This window comes from Alosa pseudoharengus, unplaced genomic scaffold (genome assembly GCF_046254945.1).
Source record: "Alosa pseudoharengus isolate Yale_2024_CS ecotype anadromous, Long Island Sound unplaced genomic scaffold, YU_APseudo_1.1 YU_APseudo_1.1_scf_5, whole genome shotgun sequence".
In the NCBI taxonomy this organism is placed as follows: Eukaryota; Metazoa; Chordata; class Actinopteri; order Clupeiformes; family Clupeidae; genus Alosa; species Alosa pseudoharengus.
The window spans coordinates 15772298-15792768 of NW_027468837.1; the positions used below are offsets into that span (position 1 = coordinate 15772298).

Genomic DNA, 20471 nt, shown 5'->3' on the forward strand with positions numbered 1-20471 from the left:
ATAGTTTTAATGGTAACTAGTATTAATAAAACCAAATGTGATGCCATGTCAGTAAAACTAAAAATCCACTGAATTAATATAACACTAATCTTTTGTGAACTGGAGTGGTACCAAACTAATATAGGCTAGCTTTTATTAGTGCTAACTGTTAGCATGGCATGTCTGAGGGCTTTTAGCTTGCTAGCTTGCTAAGACTTACTAGAAGACATGGCAAAACTGTAAAGTTAGTAGCATAGATAGTAAAAGATATGGACAGAGTCATCACGTAGACGTCAATCGAGGCGGGTGAAGCAAATTTCAACCGTTTCCTGTTGGTCGACGAGGCTTTCTGCGCAGGCTCAGGGGACGTAAATGTAACGTAGGCACGTAGTCTGACTTGTGTAACTCTTGTGATAGCTGCACCGAGAGATTGGGTATGTAGCCACTTACTTCGTTACCACCATGTCTACATTACTGTTCTAAATGTCCTAGTTGTTCGTAGATAAATGTGATTTAATATAAACAGCACTCGCATTCATAGCCTAGGCTACTGTCAATCCATCAAAACTTTGCTGAAATGTTGTGCTCCGATGCTTTCGTTCTTATCCAGAGAATACGGTTATTTTGCTCCTGTGCGACGCTTTCACCCACTCTGGGTGTATGCTTATTACGTCACTTTAGCATTGATTTCGGAAAAAAGTTTATTACTCAGTCTGTAAGTCAGTTATGAGGTTATGACGTTAATCACACAATGTTGTATTACTCCGGAAATAGAAAAAGTTCATATAAAGGCTTAAAACGCTTCAGCTGTAACGTTATTTGATGTCAAAGTGGCGCCAAAATTGAATGGGCTTCAATGGGGATGGCTAGGTGAACTGGTCTACTATTTAGCCTCAGATCCGCCATAGTGTCTACGCTCTCCGAACGTTCGCCTGCCCCCTTGGTAAGTAGGCCTGTTGCTAAAATTTTGTCATTGTATGTTTCAGACAAGCCTCTCTGTGCAGGCAGTTTGAGTGTTGTAATTTGAGACAGACTTTAAAATGTTACTCATTTGTCCTTGGTTAGGATCGACAGAAGTTTATTCCTTGTAGCCACTATTTGCGCATGGTTGCTGCTTCACTGTCAATTTCATACTAATTTAACTCCACACTTTAAAGATGTGCAGGTCACAGGTCAAAAGCCAACAGGTTCCTTGCAATGTTTTTGTTTGAGTGCTCTTGACTGTTCCACAGACTGAGCCTAGTTAAGGAATGCTATAAGAGCAGCAACTTTTGAACTGTGTGCTCAGCTTCATAATCTTAAACTATTCTTCTCTCAAACAGAGGTTTTAAAGGAGGTGTGTAAAATGCGGTAAATATGAACATGCTTAGAGTTCAAAAATGATCTGACCCATTGCCACAAAGCCCAGGCTGACAGTCATGTGTGTGAGGTCTAAATCACATCAAGGTCTAGCCCTGTAAGACTTCAAACACTTGAGCAAGCTACCCTCCAAACACTCGTAAACACTTAATCCTGTCAACTGAACTCTAAAATAACGGCACAGATAAATGGTGTGTGTGAGGAGGTATCGCTATCTCTCCCTCTCTGTCTGCCTCTCTTCTGTTTCTCTGTTTGTCTCTTTTACTCTATCTCTTAATCATTCTGGCCCAGACACCACCAACAGCCAAACAAGTAGGAAAAACAGGTGATAAAGCCTATCGTGGCTTTTTTGTAAGGGCATGAACCTCGTAAAGAATGGAGCTCAGGTACTTAGGTACATCTTTACATGGCCACACAATAGTTTGCACATCCTAGAGGTAATGAGAAATTACTGTTATTAAGATATGTCATTTGTTGACATATAAACATTTATGCCAGTATCTCGCTGCTGCTGCTTACTGTGACTGAACTTGTGAGTGTTACTAATGTGTTGCTAGGAAACAGAATTATGTTCGCCTTGTTTGAACAGACTGACTGGATTGATGATCAAGTAAAAGTTATTATAAAGTGTAACATTTCTCTGGTAGGCCTACAACGAAGAGGTAATTTCTTAAACAGCTGAGCTATTCACACCCTGTTACGTAACAACAAAAAAACATGTTGCTTGTTTATAAAAAAAATATATTATTACATTGTGTGCAATTGTGTACAATATGCCAGAATAAATGCACAGGGGTGCAAATAGCATACACTGATATTTGTACCAGACGGGGTACTAATAGAACACATTGCTGTGTGCAACGGGAGGGGTGGATTACTGCACGGGCCTACCGGGCCCAGGCCCAGGGGCCCAAGGGGTCAGGAGGCCCTGAAGCCCAAGCCTTTGCATGGAATCATTGCCTCAATATCAACAAATCAGGATTTAGGCTATGAATCTGATTGAATTTAGTATTGGCAATCCCCAAAATGCACCAGAATACAGGAAATCACATCAAACAAATTAAAACATTTCTGGGGGAGGACCCCCAAACCCCCCCTCCCACATATACGACAATTAGTGGGGGGCCCATAATACATCTGGGCCCAGGGGCCCAAAAGTTCATAATCCGCTCATGGTAACGGGGTACGAATAGCATATATTGATATTTGTACCAGACGGGGTACTAATAGAACACATTGCTGTGTGCACCGGGGTACAAATAGCATACATTGATATTTGTACCAGACAGGGTACTAATAGGACACATTGCTTTGTGCACCGGGGTACGAATAGAATTCACTTCTTATTGCACCAGGGTACGAATAGCATATACTGCTAATTGTACCAGGGGTGCAAATAGCCTTACCCTTTCTTAAACTTAGATATAACGTTTTCTCTATGATTTGAACCACAGAAGTAGACTGTTCATTCAAAATCCAGAAAGGTTCAGTTCAGTTTTCAGTATTCTGTTTTCAGTTTTCTGTTCTGCCACTGGACAATGATGCAGAACTGAGCTCACTTAACCCAGTCATGGAATTGATCAATTAGGCCTATATCAGATCAAATATTTGAAGTCTACATGCCCTATTGATGATGTGATTTATCTGGCCCTCCTGCCAAAGTTCAGTTCAGTTTACTGAAGTTGCATCTCATATCATATTTACATACAATGCAAGAGCAAAAATGTTAGGTCTCCCCCCTCCTGACCAGGAGCAGCCTAAAGTGCACATATCCATACGTTAAACACACACACACACACAAGCACGCACACACGCACGCACGCACGCACACACACACACACACACACACACACACACTCCAGCAGCAACAACAATACATTTAAAAACACAGTGATAAAAATACAGTGCATTACATGTATCACACAAAAAAAGGAGTCTCTAAGTTGCTGGTCTTTGCTCACAGACTGTAGTACCACTTGGCAGCTGGAAAAGTATATAAGTATATATACTCTTTTGATCCCGTGAGGGAAAAGGTTGCTGTTAGGGTGGCTGGGGTCCTTGACAATCCTTGGGGCCTTCTTCTTGCACCTCTCCTGATACAGGTCTGCTATAGGTGTAAGCTCTCAGCTGCAGATTTTCTGAGCAGTTTTGGCTACACGTTGTATTGCTCTGCGGCTGTTTGCAGTGCAGTTGCCATACCAGGAGGTGATGGCTAGAGGTGGATTTTATCGTTCGTTCTCATGACACAGTTTGCGTCGTTCAGTTCGCAGAGATGATTCGTTCTGAATCGTTCGTTCGTTCGTTCAGTCGCATTTCCGGTACAACGTTCCTCGTTTGTGCAAACGGTTAACACAACACTGCGGCAAATATATAGCTACAACTTCATGATTATGTGTACTTTTAGACAAAACAGCAGTAGCTAATGTGTTCATTCACCTTGACATTAAATTGACATATTGAAGGTAAATAGAGTAGACTACGGCTAGGTCAGCTAATTTCTTTTTTAAAAATGTGTTCATTCATAAAGGAACAAAGACCCAGTAGTCTATGCCGACAAACATGTTTAAAGGCTTGGCAGAAAGATTATATTGATGAAAAGGTTTCAAGTCCCCATTTTGCCTAGGCTACAGAGCCATAATCACTTTTCTTCTAGCCAAGAACGAGTGACTGACTTAATGAGAACGACAGACCGAAGTGAAACAGGTCTTGGCGTGAGAAGGGGGGTCTTGGCGTGAGAACGAACGAACGAACAAGACAGATTGAAGAGACATTTATTAACCTGGCATGACACAGAAAATACAAAAACAGCATGCATTTACCATTAGACAGATATTGAAATGAAAATGCAAATATTGAAATGCAAAATGGAATTGTTAATATAAACCATTATCGTTACTTTTTTATCGTATGCTCTCCCACTAGTCTCACTAGCCTTTTCATGGAAACGGTTGCAATGCTTTCATGCCCCTCATGATAATGAGGTTTGACGGGTTTGATGGTGTGCAGTCATATATGTACAGTGAGTAAAGAAGAGGGCTGGGCACACAGCCTTGGGGCGCTCCGGTACTCAGGGTTAGGGGAGCGGAGGTGATGGACCCCATCCTAACCACCTGATGGCGGTTACTTAGGAAGTCCAGGATGAGATTGCAGAGGTCAGATGGAAAACCAAGGCTGCTGAGTTTTGTGACCAGTCTAGAGGGGATTATTGTGTTGAATGCTGAGCTACAGTCAATGAAAAGCATTCTGACATATGAGTTGTCATTTTCCAGGTGCATGAGTGTGTTGTGGAGTACTGTGGATATAGCATCCTCTGTGGATCTATTTTCTCGATAAGCAAACTGATCCGCCAATCATTTAGACACATGATTTTGCTCTTCTTGGGAATTGGCACTATTGCAGAAGATTTAAAGCAAGAAATACAGAGAGAGACAGACAACGGTTGAAATATCCACAAACACGTCTGCAAGTTGCGATGCGCATGTTCTGATCACCCGGCCAGGAATCCCATCCGGCCCAGTAGCTTTCCAGATGTTCACTTGTTCAAACACACGTCGCACTTCACCCTCTGTGATGTGGAATGTCCTTGGTGTGTTATTGGCAGTGTTGGCACTGCTGGAGGGACTACTTCACAAAATTCACAAGTGTTAAAAAAAGATGTTATTTTTACAGTGAGTTTAGTTCGCCTGATTGGTTGATGGAGATTCAGTGAGCCAATGTTGCTTGACTTGACTTGACCTGACTTGAGATGAGTACTTCTCTCTCTCTCTCTCTCTCTGAGAGGAAATTTCAAAATAGATGACAGGTCTCTCTGACTTCTGCAGAGGAACAAAGAAAAGGCTGACACTATGATGGTTCATTTCACTGCACACCAGCGTTGACATGATCTAATGGAACATTAAGCCAAGTCAAGTGACTTTTATTTATTTATAGCATGTTTAAAGCAAGATGATGGAATTGATGACAGCATGTACAGCAGTATATAAGGATCAAGCTAAATGCAAGACTTGAGAATAATGATCCTACTTAAGTCAAAATAATATAAGATAAAATAAATGAATGAATAAATAAATAAATGAATCAAGTGTGTTAGTGATAGTTTTCTCAAGATAGACCCACTTAAACTTCTCTGATTCTGGCGCTTGCAACGACTTTAAAGGAACGGCAACTTTATGGGAAATTAGGTTTGCAGTCCACATACCCTTCTCTTCTCTGTGGGTGCAATAACCCAGTCCGACGCAATTAACCTAGCTTATCAGAATTCATTGGAAGTGGGTTAGACCTGTTAGCTACCCTTTAGCTAAAATGGAGCTAGGCTAACTGGTGTAACCCACTTTGTTTTTATTTTGTCATCTAGCCTATGGTCACAGTTTTTCTGTAAAATGTTTCACGTCATATTACTATTATATTGCATGCATATCCTTTTACCAAAAAATAATCACACACCAGGCTAGAAAGATGAAGTAAAATGTACACTATACATCCAAGGCATCCGTCATGGGTGGGAGAGAGACACAACACAACATTTCCCACAACACAGGCCACGTTCACACAAAACCAACTGTTATATTTGTCTTGCCGCTTTCACATCTTTAACGACACTGGTAAAAAAACGTGCGTCCACACGTAGAGGAACCGACAGAAGAAGTGCAGAGGCTTCACATTAATTTGCGACAAAGAGACAAACATTCCAAAAGCAGTCGCATGAGATAAGCACACTATGGGAAATTCAGTCTCAATTCAACGGTAAAACTAATAAAGTTCATTTTCAGGGTATGTGACTGCTAAATAGGCCTATGTGGAAATGCTTTTACATTTTGCATTAGGTCTGTTATAGAACAAGTTACACTGGAGAAATTAACATTCGTTAGTCATAGGTTGTAGTAAGCTAATGTTGACTTTCAAAGTTAAGCTAACGGTGTGCTCTAACTTAGCCACAAAAGGCTTATACCGCGTGCACAGAAATCATGACGGAAAAAAGGTCAAACCTTTTAATATGACAAACAAATGGTTTGGTTTGTTCTGACAGCCTGTGTCCGGTTGAGTGCGGTGGCTGGGTTCAGGGGTGGGGCTATGTCGTCATCGAAAATGCCGATTTGCTGTCCACATGGCAAAAGCTAACCGGCGTTTAAAAAAAAAAAACTCTTTGGAACCCGGTTTCAAAAAAGATCGGTTACGGCCTCCTAAAATACCAGGGTCATGTGGACGCAAGGCCTAACCGATTAAAAAACCTTATTGTTAAAAAAAAACAGCGTTGTGTGGACGGCCCACAGTTTCCCAAGCCAGTTGACTGTAGCCAGTGGAATGGGTCAAAGGTCAAAAGCTAGAGGTGAAAGCCTCTCATCAACATGTTTTGCTGTTGGTGCATTGGCTCTCCCCTCCCCCATGGTCTGCTCCAGGTGGGCACTGTATTTCACAGAGAATGAAACCTCCCTCCTCTCCAGTTGTCACACTGAAAAGAGTACAGAAAACCCAACCAGACACAGTATTTGTGTATTTCTTTGAGTTTGAAAGAAACAGAAAGTGTGAGGGACTGTCTGTTCTCAATAACGTTCATAAGGAGAATTCTAAGAAACATGTGAAAGAAACATGCCAAACATCAGCAGAGGATGTGACAATAATTCTAGGAATTGTCTGACTGTCATTTAGGGCTGGACAATCAGTCACTGGCCACTGCAGCACTGGAGAGACTGCTATCATTCGGAGTTCCTCTTTGGCCTGTTTACTTGTTCGTTTTTCTTGTTTCTTGAGGAGGCCCACTGTGAATTGGAAAGGTTTTTTTAGACTTTTTAGAGGGAGCATTTTGGGTCTTATGCAATTCTGCTGTTAACGAACACAAACAAACTAACAAACAAAATAATCATTTTTTGGAGAAAAACTCACAAATGTTTCTCATTTGTACAAGGTTACACAATATGCAACTTTATTTAGGAGTTTAGTTTTTATTTTGTCATCTAAATAATTCCTAATTTTGCTTTTCAGAAGGTTCTGTGACAGCAAAATGTGCACTAAGATAAACAGGGCCACCCAGTTAACCATGATTATCTTTGTTAATACCTCCTCTAGACACATTATGAGTAGCATTTTGTATCCTCTGTGTTGGACAGATAACACACACCACAATATCAGCCTATTTTGATGTAATTATTTTGCACACAAATAGAGTGTTGTGATGTTTACTTTTACACATGTCTCAGTGTAACAACATTGTTTGTGTGGAACCACAACTTCTCAGATAAAGAGCATCGTCAGCTGTATTTTTTTTGTGTTGTTTGTTTGCTGGATGCGGTTTTAACAAACTCACTTCCTATGTTGCTGTTTCTTTCTCCTTTTGTTTTTTTCTGCAGTAGTTGGTCCAGTAGTTGTTACTTTTTTGTTGCTTGCAGACCCTGTTGCTGTAACCTTAGTTTGGAAGGCTCCTGATGTGTGTGTGTGTGTGTGTGTGTGTGTGTGTGTGTGTGTGTGTGTGTGTGTGTGTGTGTGTGTGTGTGTGTGTTTGAGTGTGTGTGCAGGGATGTAGTGGAGGCTAACGCAAGTAATCACAGTTTATCCACCTCTGAAATTTCAGAAATAAAGTTTATCAACCTCTTATTAGAGTTTATCTACCTCTCTTAATAGTTTATTCACCAATTGCAACTTTTAATATTCAAAAATCACACTGTATTATCCACATTCACAATATGTACACTCTAGGAACCATTTAATATCACTGATATTGTTATACACATTGGACAATAACCTCCACCATCATCAAACATGTTCTGAAAAATCTGATACCGCACAACACAGTCCACCTCACAGAATTCATAGTTTACCCACCTCTTATTTTACCACTACATCCCTATGTGTATGTATGTGAGAGAGTAAGGGAGAGATAGAGAGAGAGAGAGAGAGAGAGAGAGAGAGATAGATGAAGGTGAAGATAGAGAAGGAGAGAAGAAAGTAACTGAGAGAGAAAGATAGAGAGAGGGAAAGAAAGAAGGAAAGAAAGACAAAAGAGAATGATGGTGATGATGGCTTTTTTGCAAATGGCTAGCTGTTTCACTGTTACTGGGGTGTGGACGTCTGTATTTACAGTAAACACACGCAAGTGGAGTGGGGTGAATCACTGATCATGAGAGACACACACCCAGACAGTCTCCAGGATAGACTAGTTTCTACACACACACACACACACACACACACACATGCAATCATATAGCCTCCATACAACACCCCCCCCCCCCACACACACACACACACACATACATGCAATCACATAACCTACATACAAACACACATACACAAATAGATGCATACACACAACACACACACACACACACACACACACACACACACACACACATTTAACCAAACACACAGAAGTGCACACAGACACTGGGTTACAGGAATGCATGGTTGAGACTGAACACGTCATCTGCTCAGTTCTATGGTAACGCACTCAGAAAGCCTTGTGTTTCCTCTCTGTTGTGTAAGTCCTTGGTTTTAGGGAAGACTCCCGTTCTCTAAAACAGTCCACCTCCCAGTAAATGTTTGTTCTCTTGTATGAGAGTGGTGTCCTTTTAATTGAATCTTCAATAGAAATCATATTAGACTTGGACAGTTATTTTCCTGAATCTTGCATCAACAACACAGCAATATCTATCAGCATCATTGTGCTCAGGTATAAGAAAACATAACTGGGAATGAATTCTTGCAAAAGTATTGCAGGGAATATCATTTCAGTTCATTGTTGAGCAAAGCAGGTTTTCTTGTGTCATTCATCTTCACACAATATGTTTACATTATATTTGACAATTTGTTTTTGACATAATATTTACTCAACTCATACTGTACATAGATGCCATAAAGTGCTATCAGTAACAACATATGATGCCATAAAGTGCTATCAGTAACAACATATGTCCTGATTCATATGGAAAGGAAAAGCATTTACATTTTGAGAACTCTGCATGTTCTCGTAGAGCACATTGTTCTGGTGCTCTCTTTGAACGTTGCGGGTCGCCTGAACTTTTAGCACAGCAGGGGGCCGCCCAGGCCTCCAGGAGGGGCATGACCTCCTCCGACTCATAAAGCTTTAACTCTGTCACTGGCCGTGCTAGGGGACACGGCCTGCCTGCCTGCCTGCCTTGACAGAGAAGGACACTCTGACAAGTTCCCGGGTGGACGGGGTGAGCCCGCAAGTGAGCGACAGAGAAGGAAAGAAGAGGGAAAAGAGAGTGCAAGTTGAAAGGACTGGAGACAGTGAGAGAGGGGAAGTGCAAGGCGAAGGAGAGGGAGAGAGAGCGAGAGAGAGAGGGAGAGAGCAGGAGAGAAAGAGAGAGAAAGAGAGAAAGAGAGAGAAAGAGAGAGAGAGAGAGAGAGAGAGAGAGAGAGAGAGAGAGAGAGAGAGATAGAGAGAAGGACCAAGCTGACCTTACTATGTCATGTTTACATCCAGCAATAATGAACTGCTGTCATCATTAGTGACAGAAAGGACAGGGCACAAGCCAGCTGTCTCACCACTATAAAATCCCACCAGGAAGTACAAGAGTGTGTTGAAGGTGGGGGGTGGGAGGGGGCAAACGTTAGCTAAATTTAAACAGAAAACAGACACAGATATTGACAGAACAAGGGTACATGCCTCTGACATGTCTATATAAGTAAAGGGAAACAAATGTCAGAATTGCTCTCTAACCAGACTGATTGTTCCCCTTCAATGTTTTTTTTAAAAATGTTTCCTTTACTACGCAGAACTTGGATAAAGACTAACCACAGTGACAACTGATAAATATGGTTTTATATTGCAAAAGCAACAATTGTTGACTAGTTAATTACACTTACTGTAAAGTCAACTACAGTTTTGGGCACAGGTTTGTAGAGATATGAAAACAAAAACGTTCTCAATAAAGAATAAGGTTTGAGTTAATGGGGATTTTGTTATTTCTTAAACATGCACACCCCCTAACCAAACAATTAAACTCATGATTCAATACATGCAAAAACGTATACAGATCACATCTCTCTCTTTCGCTCTCTCTCATATGCATGCACACACACACACACACACACACACACACACACACACACACACACACACACACACACACACACACACACACACACACACACACGTCCTTGTCTCGGTCATAGGTCAGTGCAATCTAGATAAGGGCCTTGTATTTCAGAACTGTTATTGTCGCATGTGACTTTCAAAGATCAATTGCTAGACATGACAAGACCTTCCATACTTGAAATGTAAAATGGGGCTGTTGTAAATGAGAATGCTCTCCGTACACAAAATGTGAAATGGCACATACTGTATTTGTAACTGCATGTGTATTTATTGGTCGGTAATATGTAGTATGAAGAATATAAAATGAAAAAGTGTGTGAGAAAGTGAATGAATGAAAGAGTAGGTGAAAAAGTGAGTGAGTGAGTGAGTGAGTGAGTGAAAAAGTGAGTGAGTGAGTGAGTGAGTGAAAAAGTGAGTGAGTGAGTGAGTGAAAAAGTGAGTGAGTGAGTGAGTGAGTGAAAGAATGAGTGAGTGAAAGTGAGTGAAAGAGTGACAGTGTGAGTAAGGTTTGACTCAGCCTCTTCCCAACTCACTGTCACAACACTTCTCACACTTCATGGTGGACATCCTGTGTGGAAACGGATGGTACCAACGTATCCCCCCCCCCCACCCCACACACACACACTCATACACACATACACACACACACACACACACACACAGACACACATGGGTGAACATCCCCCCCCCACACACACACACACACAAACACACTCACCCATACTCATACCATTACATATACATATCAACTCTCATGAACGTTCACTGACCAGCAGCAACCAGCTCCTGTCTGGCTCTATCCAGTTTTTTGGCTCACACTCTGAGTCACTTGACCAGGCCATCATGCAGGAAGTGAAAGAGGAAGCCCACCCCCTGTGTCCGACCCAGGTCCCCTCAGTCCTGTGCTCACGTGAGTGACCACGCACACACACACACACACATACGTAGACACCCACACATGCACTCACACACACGCACGCACACACACACACACACACACACACACACACAGACGCACACGCACACGCACACGCACACACACACACAGACGCACACACACACACACACACACACACACACACATACGTAGACACCCACACATACACTCACACACACGCACGCACACACACACACACACACACAGACGCACACCCACACACACACACAGACACATCCCCCACACATGCACAGAACACGCACAGATGAATGCACAAAACAATCTGATTGGTTCTGACCAGACAAGTCAGGCTGGGTACCAGTGGGACCAACAATGAAAAACATTTTTTTTCCTTTTTTTTTCAAACTTAAATGAATATTCCAAGCAAACATCTCCACCAAGCCCTTACTGAATGTCAGCTGAATTTTCTCAATAATTGAATAAGATTAAATGGAGTTGTAGTGGGAGTAGGTAAATGATCCTCTATGAGAAGATGTCTCAGAAGCAGTGTTTAGAATAGAGCAGTTTACTTGGGCACTCAGGTCTATGAACTGTAATGAGTGTTATCTGTGTGTAAATGATTGTAAATTATAATGGCAAACCACGTAAATCATCTAGTTAATGTTCAGACGTTCTGTTGGGAGATGACTTCTAAACTACTTCTTGAGAGGTTCATGAATCTATTTCACCCCTCTTGGTTATCATGTAGGTAATGGCACAGAGCACCAGCATAAGGATGCTGAAGTATGCAGCAGAAAATGTGCAACGTTTCCTTTGAAATATAAAAGCTTACTTGCAAAAGTTGTACACACACATGCACGTACGCACACGCGCACAGATACACACAAAACACACACACACACACACACACACACACAGACGCACACACACACACGTAGACACACACACACACACACACACCACACGCACCACACACACACACACACATAACTGTCACATACACACACGCACACTCTCTCTCTCTCCCTATCACACACACACACACACACGTACGCACACACACTCCCCTGCTGCAGCATTCCAGTGCATCTCACGGCACAGTGCTTCAATGCATCGCATGGATTCCAGCTCATGTGTTTTCTGTGCTGAACTGAAGCACAGAGGCCACTGACCTCCCCAAACCAATCCAAACACACACGCACACACACACACACACACACACACACACACACACACACACACACACACCCCACACACACACACATGCACGCACGCACACACACACACACCACTCTCTCTCTCTCTCTCTCTCTCTCTCTCTCACACACACACACACTCACATTTACACATACGCATACACAAACACAAACCCACAAACCCCCACACACGTACACCAGTGTAGCAGTATAGTGTAAACCAGCAGTAATATTTCTCTGTAAATGCCACTATCTCCTACAAATTTTGCACATGCCACTTTACCATTTATTTGGATATTTATTATTTTCCCTTTCATTTCCTTTAACATACATTGGTGATAAAACAATTTGTGCTACAGAAATATGGTAATATTAGCCAAACCTCCTCTTTTCTTTATTGACGTATACATTTATTTCATTTAGTGTTTTGGTACGAAATAAACATAAACGGCACATTTCACATCTATTAAAGTATTTACTAGAGTATCACATCCGTTGGACCTATGGGCCTTACTGTCAGTTCGCCCCTGCAGTAGTGTCATATAATGTAATGTGATGACCTCACTCTCTGAATGTCACTGAAAATTTTGATGGCGCCTTGCATTTTCTAATCAGACCGGCCATCAGAGAGAAAACATGCTGACAAGTGGGACGGGCAGAATCGCTGGGGGCAAAGTTATCATAATGAGCTGTTTACACGGGCTCCAGATCCGCAGCCACCACCACTGTCCTGTTCCCTCTGTTGGATCGGAATAGCAGCAAAACAAAAAAAAGGAGAGAGAGAGAGAGAGAGAGAGGAATGAGAAAAGGTCCCCTGCCCTGATGAGATCCTGCTGGATAAGGTTGCAGTCACCCAGACAAGTATTTATGTCAGTGATTATTGTGATAGCCAAAGTCTGGAGGTATCAGGTGCAGCAGGGAGTGAGTGTGTGCACGGCACGCATGTCCTTGTGAAAGGGCCGGTGGTGGTGAGGAGGTGGGAGTCGGAGCAGCGCTTGCGTGTCTGTTTGTCTTTGCCTCCATCTTTCTCTCAGGCGCCTTTTTTTCGCTCCTGTCTTCCTCTGGCGGTGTCTCCATCTCTCTCCTCTTGGTTATCTCTTATCTCCTCCCTCAATCATTCCCCCATCTGGCCCTCGTGCTTTTTTTATACTTCAGTCTTTCTCTTGTTCTACCCTCCTTTCTCTTTCTGCTTCTCTTGCGCTTTCTCCCCACCCCCATCTCTCTTTCTCATCCTCTGTGTTGTCTCTTCTCTCTCTCTCTCTCTGAGCCTCAGTCTCTTTCTCTATCCAGACCTCTAACTCAATCTATCTCTTCTATCCCATGCTCTGCTGCCTATTCCTCCCTTTCTCTTTCTCTCCTTTCTATCTCTCATTCTCGATTCAAACCTCTTTCTCACTCATCCTCTATTCTCTCTCATTCCCTATCCAAACCTCTCTCTTCCCTCCTTTCTCTCTGCCTCCATTGCCTCTCCACCCCTCCCCCCATGCCTCTCTCTCTCTCTCTCTCTGCTCAGCCTTGTGTGTGCGTGCGTGTGTGTGTGTGTGTGTGTGTGTTTCTTTGACGCCACGGGGAAGCAGACACCTTCGGTTCCTGCTGACTCAGTCTTGAGCCGCAGGCAGTGTGGCGGACTGGGGTTGGGGGAGGGGTTGTGGTGGTCAGGCCTGTGGCACACTATCACATGCCCGAGAAAAAGAGCTGGCTAATGCCTTTTACAATGGCACCCCTCCCAAGCGTGTGAAAGGGGTGGCAAACAGCGAAAATCGCCCTTTTTTTCTTGAGAAAACACATCGACCCTACACACACAATAACATTTCATCATTTGTACGAGTAGATTAATGTATTTCTTTGGACAATGCACGTATAAAACAATACACATGATCACATCTTTACAAGTACACATAGTATACATACATACAGTATATATATATATATATGAATATATATATATTAAGATGGAGGACGCAATGTGACAAGGTTGCGTAACGGTCATTAGCCGGAGCATGTGGGCTTGCTCTAGATGATTCTGATTCTGCCATCAGAGGACAAGCAGGGAGTTGATTGGAGCGTGGGATTGCAAAACAAACAGTGACATTCATGGCGAGCTGCATTCCTACAGTTATCAACTCACTCTCATTCACAGTGCCATAACCAGCAGAGACCAGGCCAACAGAGAGCTCCTTATCATACAAATGACATAGTTTTGTCTACTTTACTGTATTGTTGTTTATCATAAGATACTATATTATAGATGACCAGTTTAACTATACCATGTCATTTTCTGTTAAATTTGACATATAGTATATATTTACATTTTACATACAAATAAAATTTATATCCAGTTTTGTCTCCAAATGTGGTCTGTTTTTTCTTTTTGTTTCGTTTTCTTTTGAATCCCTGTTATTGTCACATTCTGTTCACATTTAATGTGTGCGGCTGTATTGTTGCGCTATGATATTGAAAACGTTTTGAAGAAAAGCAGCTTTTGTCAACATTAAACATATTAATGAATATAGAGATTTAGATAAAAAAAAATTCAGAACTGTTTCACGCATAAATGTCTATACTGTGTCCATACAACGACCTCCTTGAGAAACAAACAGCTGACTTAACCTTCAGGAGTGTTGTCGACCTCCATGTAGGCAGCACGGCCCTAAAGAAAGTAAGTGTGTCGTAATTCCTCTCTCGTCCGACTGCTCACGGGTGAGAAAGTGCTTTTGCACCTGTGAGCCGTCATGGCCCCTCCACGACTGGCCGTCAGAGCAGCACAGGTGGCCAGGCCTCTGCAGCGAGGTCACTCCCGCACAGGCACACTGTTAAGGACCAGTTGACAGCACGGGCAAAGGTCAGAGTTCACAGAGGGGGGCACCTGCTGTGTGGAGCTTGGGGGAACAGGCCTGTGCAGAGGAATGCTACATGAACAAATAGTTTGGACGCAAAGAGCGTAGTTTATAATCTCACCGCTTTTTTTTTTTTTACAGATGTCTTTTTCTGCTAAGATGTGCAAGCTGTGATGGGCATGCAAACAGATACACAAGCTAAGTCGTGCCAACATGCACACAGAAGTGAAGATATACCACAGAAATACCGTTTCTCAACATGTAACAAAAGCCACAACAAAAAAACGCTCAAAGAGTACATCTACAAACCTGTGCAAAACCCATTCACACACATACTCATTCATAAATACAAACACAATCATACTTTCACATCCTTCTTTTCACTTAATTTTGCATGTCAGTTCTTAACAAACATCCTAGAGAAAAAAATAAAATAAAAGTGAAACTAAGTTATGTGATTAAAGGTCATACCAAAGTAACCCAGGGTCATCTGAATAACGGTAACAATACAAAAAGTGGGACATTTTCCCCAAAGATTGCTCCTTCAATGGTTGACCAACATCCTTCGATACTAACAACTTCTACAAAATGATTCCAAAAATCACTCCCTTACCAAAGAGTTTTGAAGCAGAACCATTAAGTATTCTGCCAAACGTTCTTTTGTTCTTTTGAGTCGTTTTCAAACTAAATGTAGTGTAATGAAATGTACTGAAATGTAGGCATAAACACAGTGCCCCCCCGCTCTCTTGTTTTCTTCTTTTCCCCCTTCTGCTATTTGCCGTTTCCTCTATGTGGAGAGTGGAGCTGAGCTCCGAGCCTTTCCTCTGGGCCAGAGAGCAGAGGTGACAGGGGCTGATTTCCACCTTGGCCATTATCTCTCTCCCTCACGCAGCCTTCTCAGGCCGGCCAGAAAAATACCCCCGTGCCTTCCCCACCGCCCAGCAACCACGGGTCCTGGAGGAAGCAGACCAGCTATGGGGGTCAAATGGCAGCTAGGCGGGGGAAATGGTGGTGGCACAGGCTGCTCTGAGCTCCATTAGAAAGGCAGCGAGAGAGAGAGAGAGAGAGAGAGAGAGAGAGGGAGTATGGAAGCAGAAAGAACGAGAATAGAGATGGTTGCCAAAGAAACAATAGAAAGAAAGAAAATAGAGATTATAATATAAATGGTAAAATTTAAGTCAGTACTCTGTCTAAAACTCATTCCACTGGACCTGTACCTGTATATATCGACCAAACCCCTCTGGACTAAGGTCATACACACATGGACACTACTGACAGTACCAGGCAGATGATACAATGACAAGAACATGACGAGGACAGGCCTCTTAGTGTGATCTTTTTCAGGTTGAGTTTTAGCAGCGTTTGAAATAGACACTATTTCCCCTTCTCAGAAAAATTAAAATGAGAGTTCTTCAATCTCTCAGTGAAGTGTCAGTCCAAGACATTCCAATTTAATATTTAATTTACTATTTCCTTAAATGCCAGAATCTTAAAGAACATCAAACAACCAAAATAATATTATGTTATGCCCACACTGTTTCAATTTTACCCTGTGATGAAAGAAACACAGAGACCTCAATCCTTATTTTTGTGTGTTTTTGGACATTTCGTCAAAACTACAATGGTGTCTTTCAACATGGCCTTATACTGTATGCAATGGACTGCATTGTTGACATACACGCATACTATATGCCACTGCATACGTAGACTTTTAGCACGCTCGGTTTCAGTGGAGCAATATATTCTGTGACTCCAGACAAGATTTCAGCTGACAGTCCACACTGACAGTGAGTCTGAGATGAAGGAAAAGCACAACGGTGGCATTGTTTTGACCATCTCTTGTTGTATTGCCTGTCCTTGAAAATGTGCACACACCACAGACGCAGTACACGTGCACACACACACACACACACACACACACACACACACACACACACACACACACACACACACACACACACACACACACACACACACACACACACACACACACACACACACACACAAATGTCCAGCTACAAGAAATTCAAACCGTCAAGAAACCATCACATCAAATCTGAGGGGACATTTAACAAGGGCATAGATTTAGATAATAACAAGAGAGAAGTGATCTCTCATCAGGTCATAATAATTCTTAGTAATAAATGAAAACAAATATACAACTGCTTGTCATTTTAACTGAGTTTGGGTGCCCACGGGAACTAAATAGCCCTGAATTTAAAATTTGAGCACATTATAGCAATTAGGAAATTAAAGTAACTAGCTATTAGCTAACAAGACTAATTAGCAACTTGTGAATTAAAGTAGCTATTAAGAATGTAATATTAATACTAAGAATGTTTATCTGCAATCTAAAACACTGAAAGTGATAATTAAAAAGCAACAATTCAACAATGTACAGTATGATTTTTAATGAACAACTTGCAAAACACCCCATTCCCTATAAGATGGACAGCAAGAGAATAATGAATTCCATTTAAAACAAATCAACAAAAACTCTTCATTATATCTAAAGGTAAAAATTAAACGGACTGCGCTGAGCATTTCATTAAATGGATTTACAATCACAATCAGAGGTGGACACACAGTCCATCAATTTGTATAAGGCCAGCAAACAATCTCCAAAATACACCAGACAGCCTACATGACAGGTTACACTGAAATATATCACTTGTAAAAAATATTCAATGTTTCCAGTGAAGTGATAATATATGTTCTGATCTGTCTTCTAGCAGACCTAATTACTGAACATAAACATAATATAATTGCTTTCAGAAGTCAAACTTTTATACACAAATATGCACCATTCAACTGAGACAGGGTGACTTGAATAGACTAATACAATTTGGTGTCATTTTCGTTTTGAGAATAAACTGTACAAAATCAGAAGAACGTCTCAATAACTGTACCAAAGTCAAACAGAATACAAAGTTGTAGTCCCTGACTTATCATAGAAACTTTGAAGAGAGGATAAAACAATCGCATTGCATAACATAGGCCCTAGCACATGAAACGGAAGAAATAGTGCGAGAAATCATATCGGTGACCAGCACAACTCGTTTCTCCCGCCGCTTCACAGTCATTTTGCATGATAATCACTGAATCATAGCGCAATAAACTATGAATAAATATGTTTATGAAGAAAAGGCAAATGAGATAGAGGCTTTTGGGCTTTGGAACTGTTCACTTCAGTGTTCCCCTGAAGAAAGGAATTCCCTTTCCATAAAAAGCCTGGTCAAACAGTAGCCAGTTTTATTGCAGTCTGTAGAGCAATTACCTTCGCCCTGAACATCACAGTAACAGTCCCGTACTGTAACAAACTCACATTAAAAACTCGGGCGAGGACGGGCTGTCACTGGTAGACCCAGTTTCACGGTAACCGCTGCCACCAGCCAGACTCTCACACTTGAGTTTGTAAGCGTCTCTCTCTCGAACTAAGCGGTTCAGCTCGTGCTTTAGGTGCTCGACCTGAGACACAAGACTGGTCTTCTCATGCTCCAAATTGTGCTTCTGTTGCACACGCTTGTGGCGACAGGACTGTGCGTAACCCCGGTTCTTGAGGGTCCGGCGTTTCTGCTTCAGGCGGATCACGTCATCTTTGGTCAGGCCCCGGAGGTGACGGTTGAGCTCCCGCACAGACATGGACACGAGCTGGTCGTCTGAAAAGCGGCTCTCAATGCCCTGGTTCCGGCCGTGTCGGGACTGGTGGTACTGTTGATGCTGTGCTTGCTGTAGACCGAGTTGCTCATCGGACACTGATGGAGACAGATCGCTGAGGTCTTGCCTATGAAGGTATTCGCTTTTTCCTGGATTTTGCGCCCCAGGGTGACTCTGAAGTGCGCCGGAATTATGTGGAAGTCCCGGGTACTGCTGCTGATGGAGTGGGACGGGATGCTGCGTTGGATAATGCGCTGCTCTGTAAGCGTCAAACTCCGTCGGCTGATAAGACGAGTGCATCTGAGGTGACGACGGATGACCGTGAACTGAGTTTCCAACAAGGGCCTCCACTGCATCTTCTGGTGTCAATCCCAAATTGTGCGGCTCCAGATGAGAGGGATACGCGCCACTTGACATGGTCCAGTAAAACTCTTCTTGGTTGTTCCTTTGCCCGGTTGGACTAAAGCCAGGCGACGAGGGCTCGGAGTTGCAAGGGGTGCTCATTGGTGTTGTAGACAATGAGCCTGGAGTTTGGACCTGGCTACACTGCTGAATAAAGGTGCGGTCAAGTCCCAGTATATGTTCCTTTTTCACGTCAAATTTCATGAAGTCAAAGTCGTTTCCGAATTCCAGTCCAGTTTGATTTTTTGCAACACTCAAGTGGTGCAGTTCAGCAGCCATGCTCTTTTTATTTCAATAGGAGACGTGGTCAAGAGCTCTCGTCAACACTTGCCTTTTACGCATGCGATGTCCGCCGAGAACCCGGCTGCAGGATCTCATTAAGTCCGATGCAAATCCTTAAATACCACTGTAGGAGTCAGGCTTGCAACTGAAACTCTCGAGATTTTGTCGTAAGAGACAATCAAACCGTCCTACAAAAACTGCACGTCAGCAGTAAAGAGCGTTCGAGCGCACGGCCTCAGCGGATACAAACTCCGGCGTGTTAAAGCTGTCAAAGCAGCACGCCTTCTTATTGAAGCAGCGTTTCGTGATGTCATGCGTATAAGAGGACTACCTCCTCTCTTTCGTCCAATCAAAGAGCGATAAGATTTATGGATGAGTAAGAAACATTTTATTGTCTATGGTAAAAAACTGATTTTTAAATCATAAAGGTAGGCTATTATGGTTTAAAGTATTAAGGTAGGTTGCTAAAAGCAAAGGGTTTGTAACATCATAAGACTATAAAATCACGATGTAGGTCTATTTATAGCATTAGGCCTACAGTTTATGATGACCCCACTGAAAATGTTGGTGTGTTGGTCGTAGTATAGGCCTAGGCTAGTTTTTTGATAGGCCATACGTTTAATTTTTAAATTAATATGTTGTAACCTATTTAAAAAAAAAACCCGAAGTCTGTTAAATAAATCAAACGCTTCAAAACAGTAAATACTTTGACAAAACAAGCAGAACAGCGGGGTAATGCAATTATTAGTACTTGAGTCCAGGAACAGGATTGATAAAATACCTAGCGGCTTTAATCAGTTTCTTTACTA

At 42.3% G+C, this 20471-nt stretch overlaps 1 protein-coding gene across 1 annotated transcript; it reads right to left on the reverse strand.

The window, feature by feature from the left end:
- Nucleotides 1-17717: 17717 nt before the first annotated feature.
- mafbb (v-maf avian musculoaponeurotic fibrosarcoma oncogene homolog Bb) lies at nucleotides 17718-19931 on the reverse strand. The gene has a single exon (XM_076268144.1). It carries the CDS (start codon nucleotides 19657-19659, stop codon nucleotides 18643-18645), a length of 1017 nt encoding a protein of 338 aa, XP_076124259.1. The 5' UTR covers nucleotides 19660-19931; the 3' UTR covers nucleotides 17718-18642.
- Nucleotides 19932-20471: the final 540 nt, after the last annotated feature.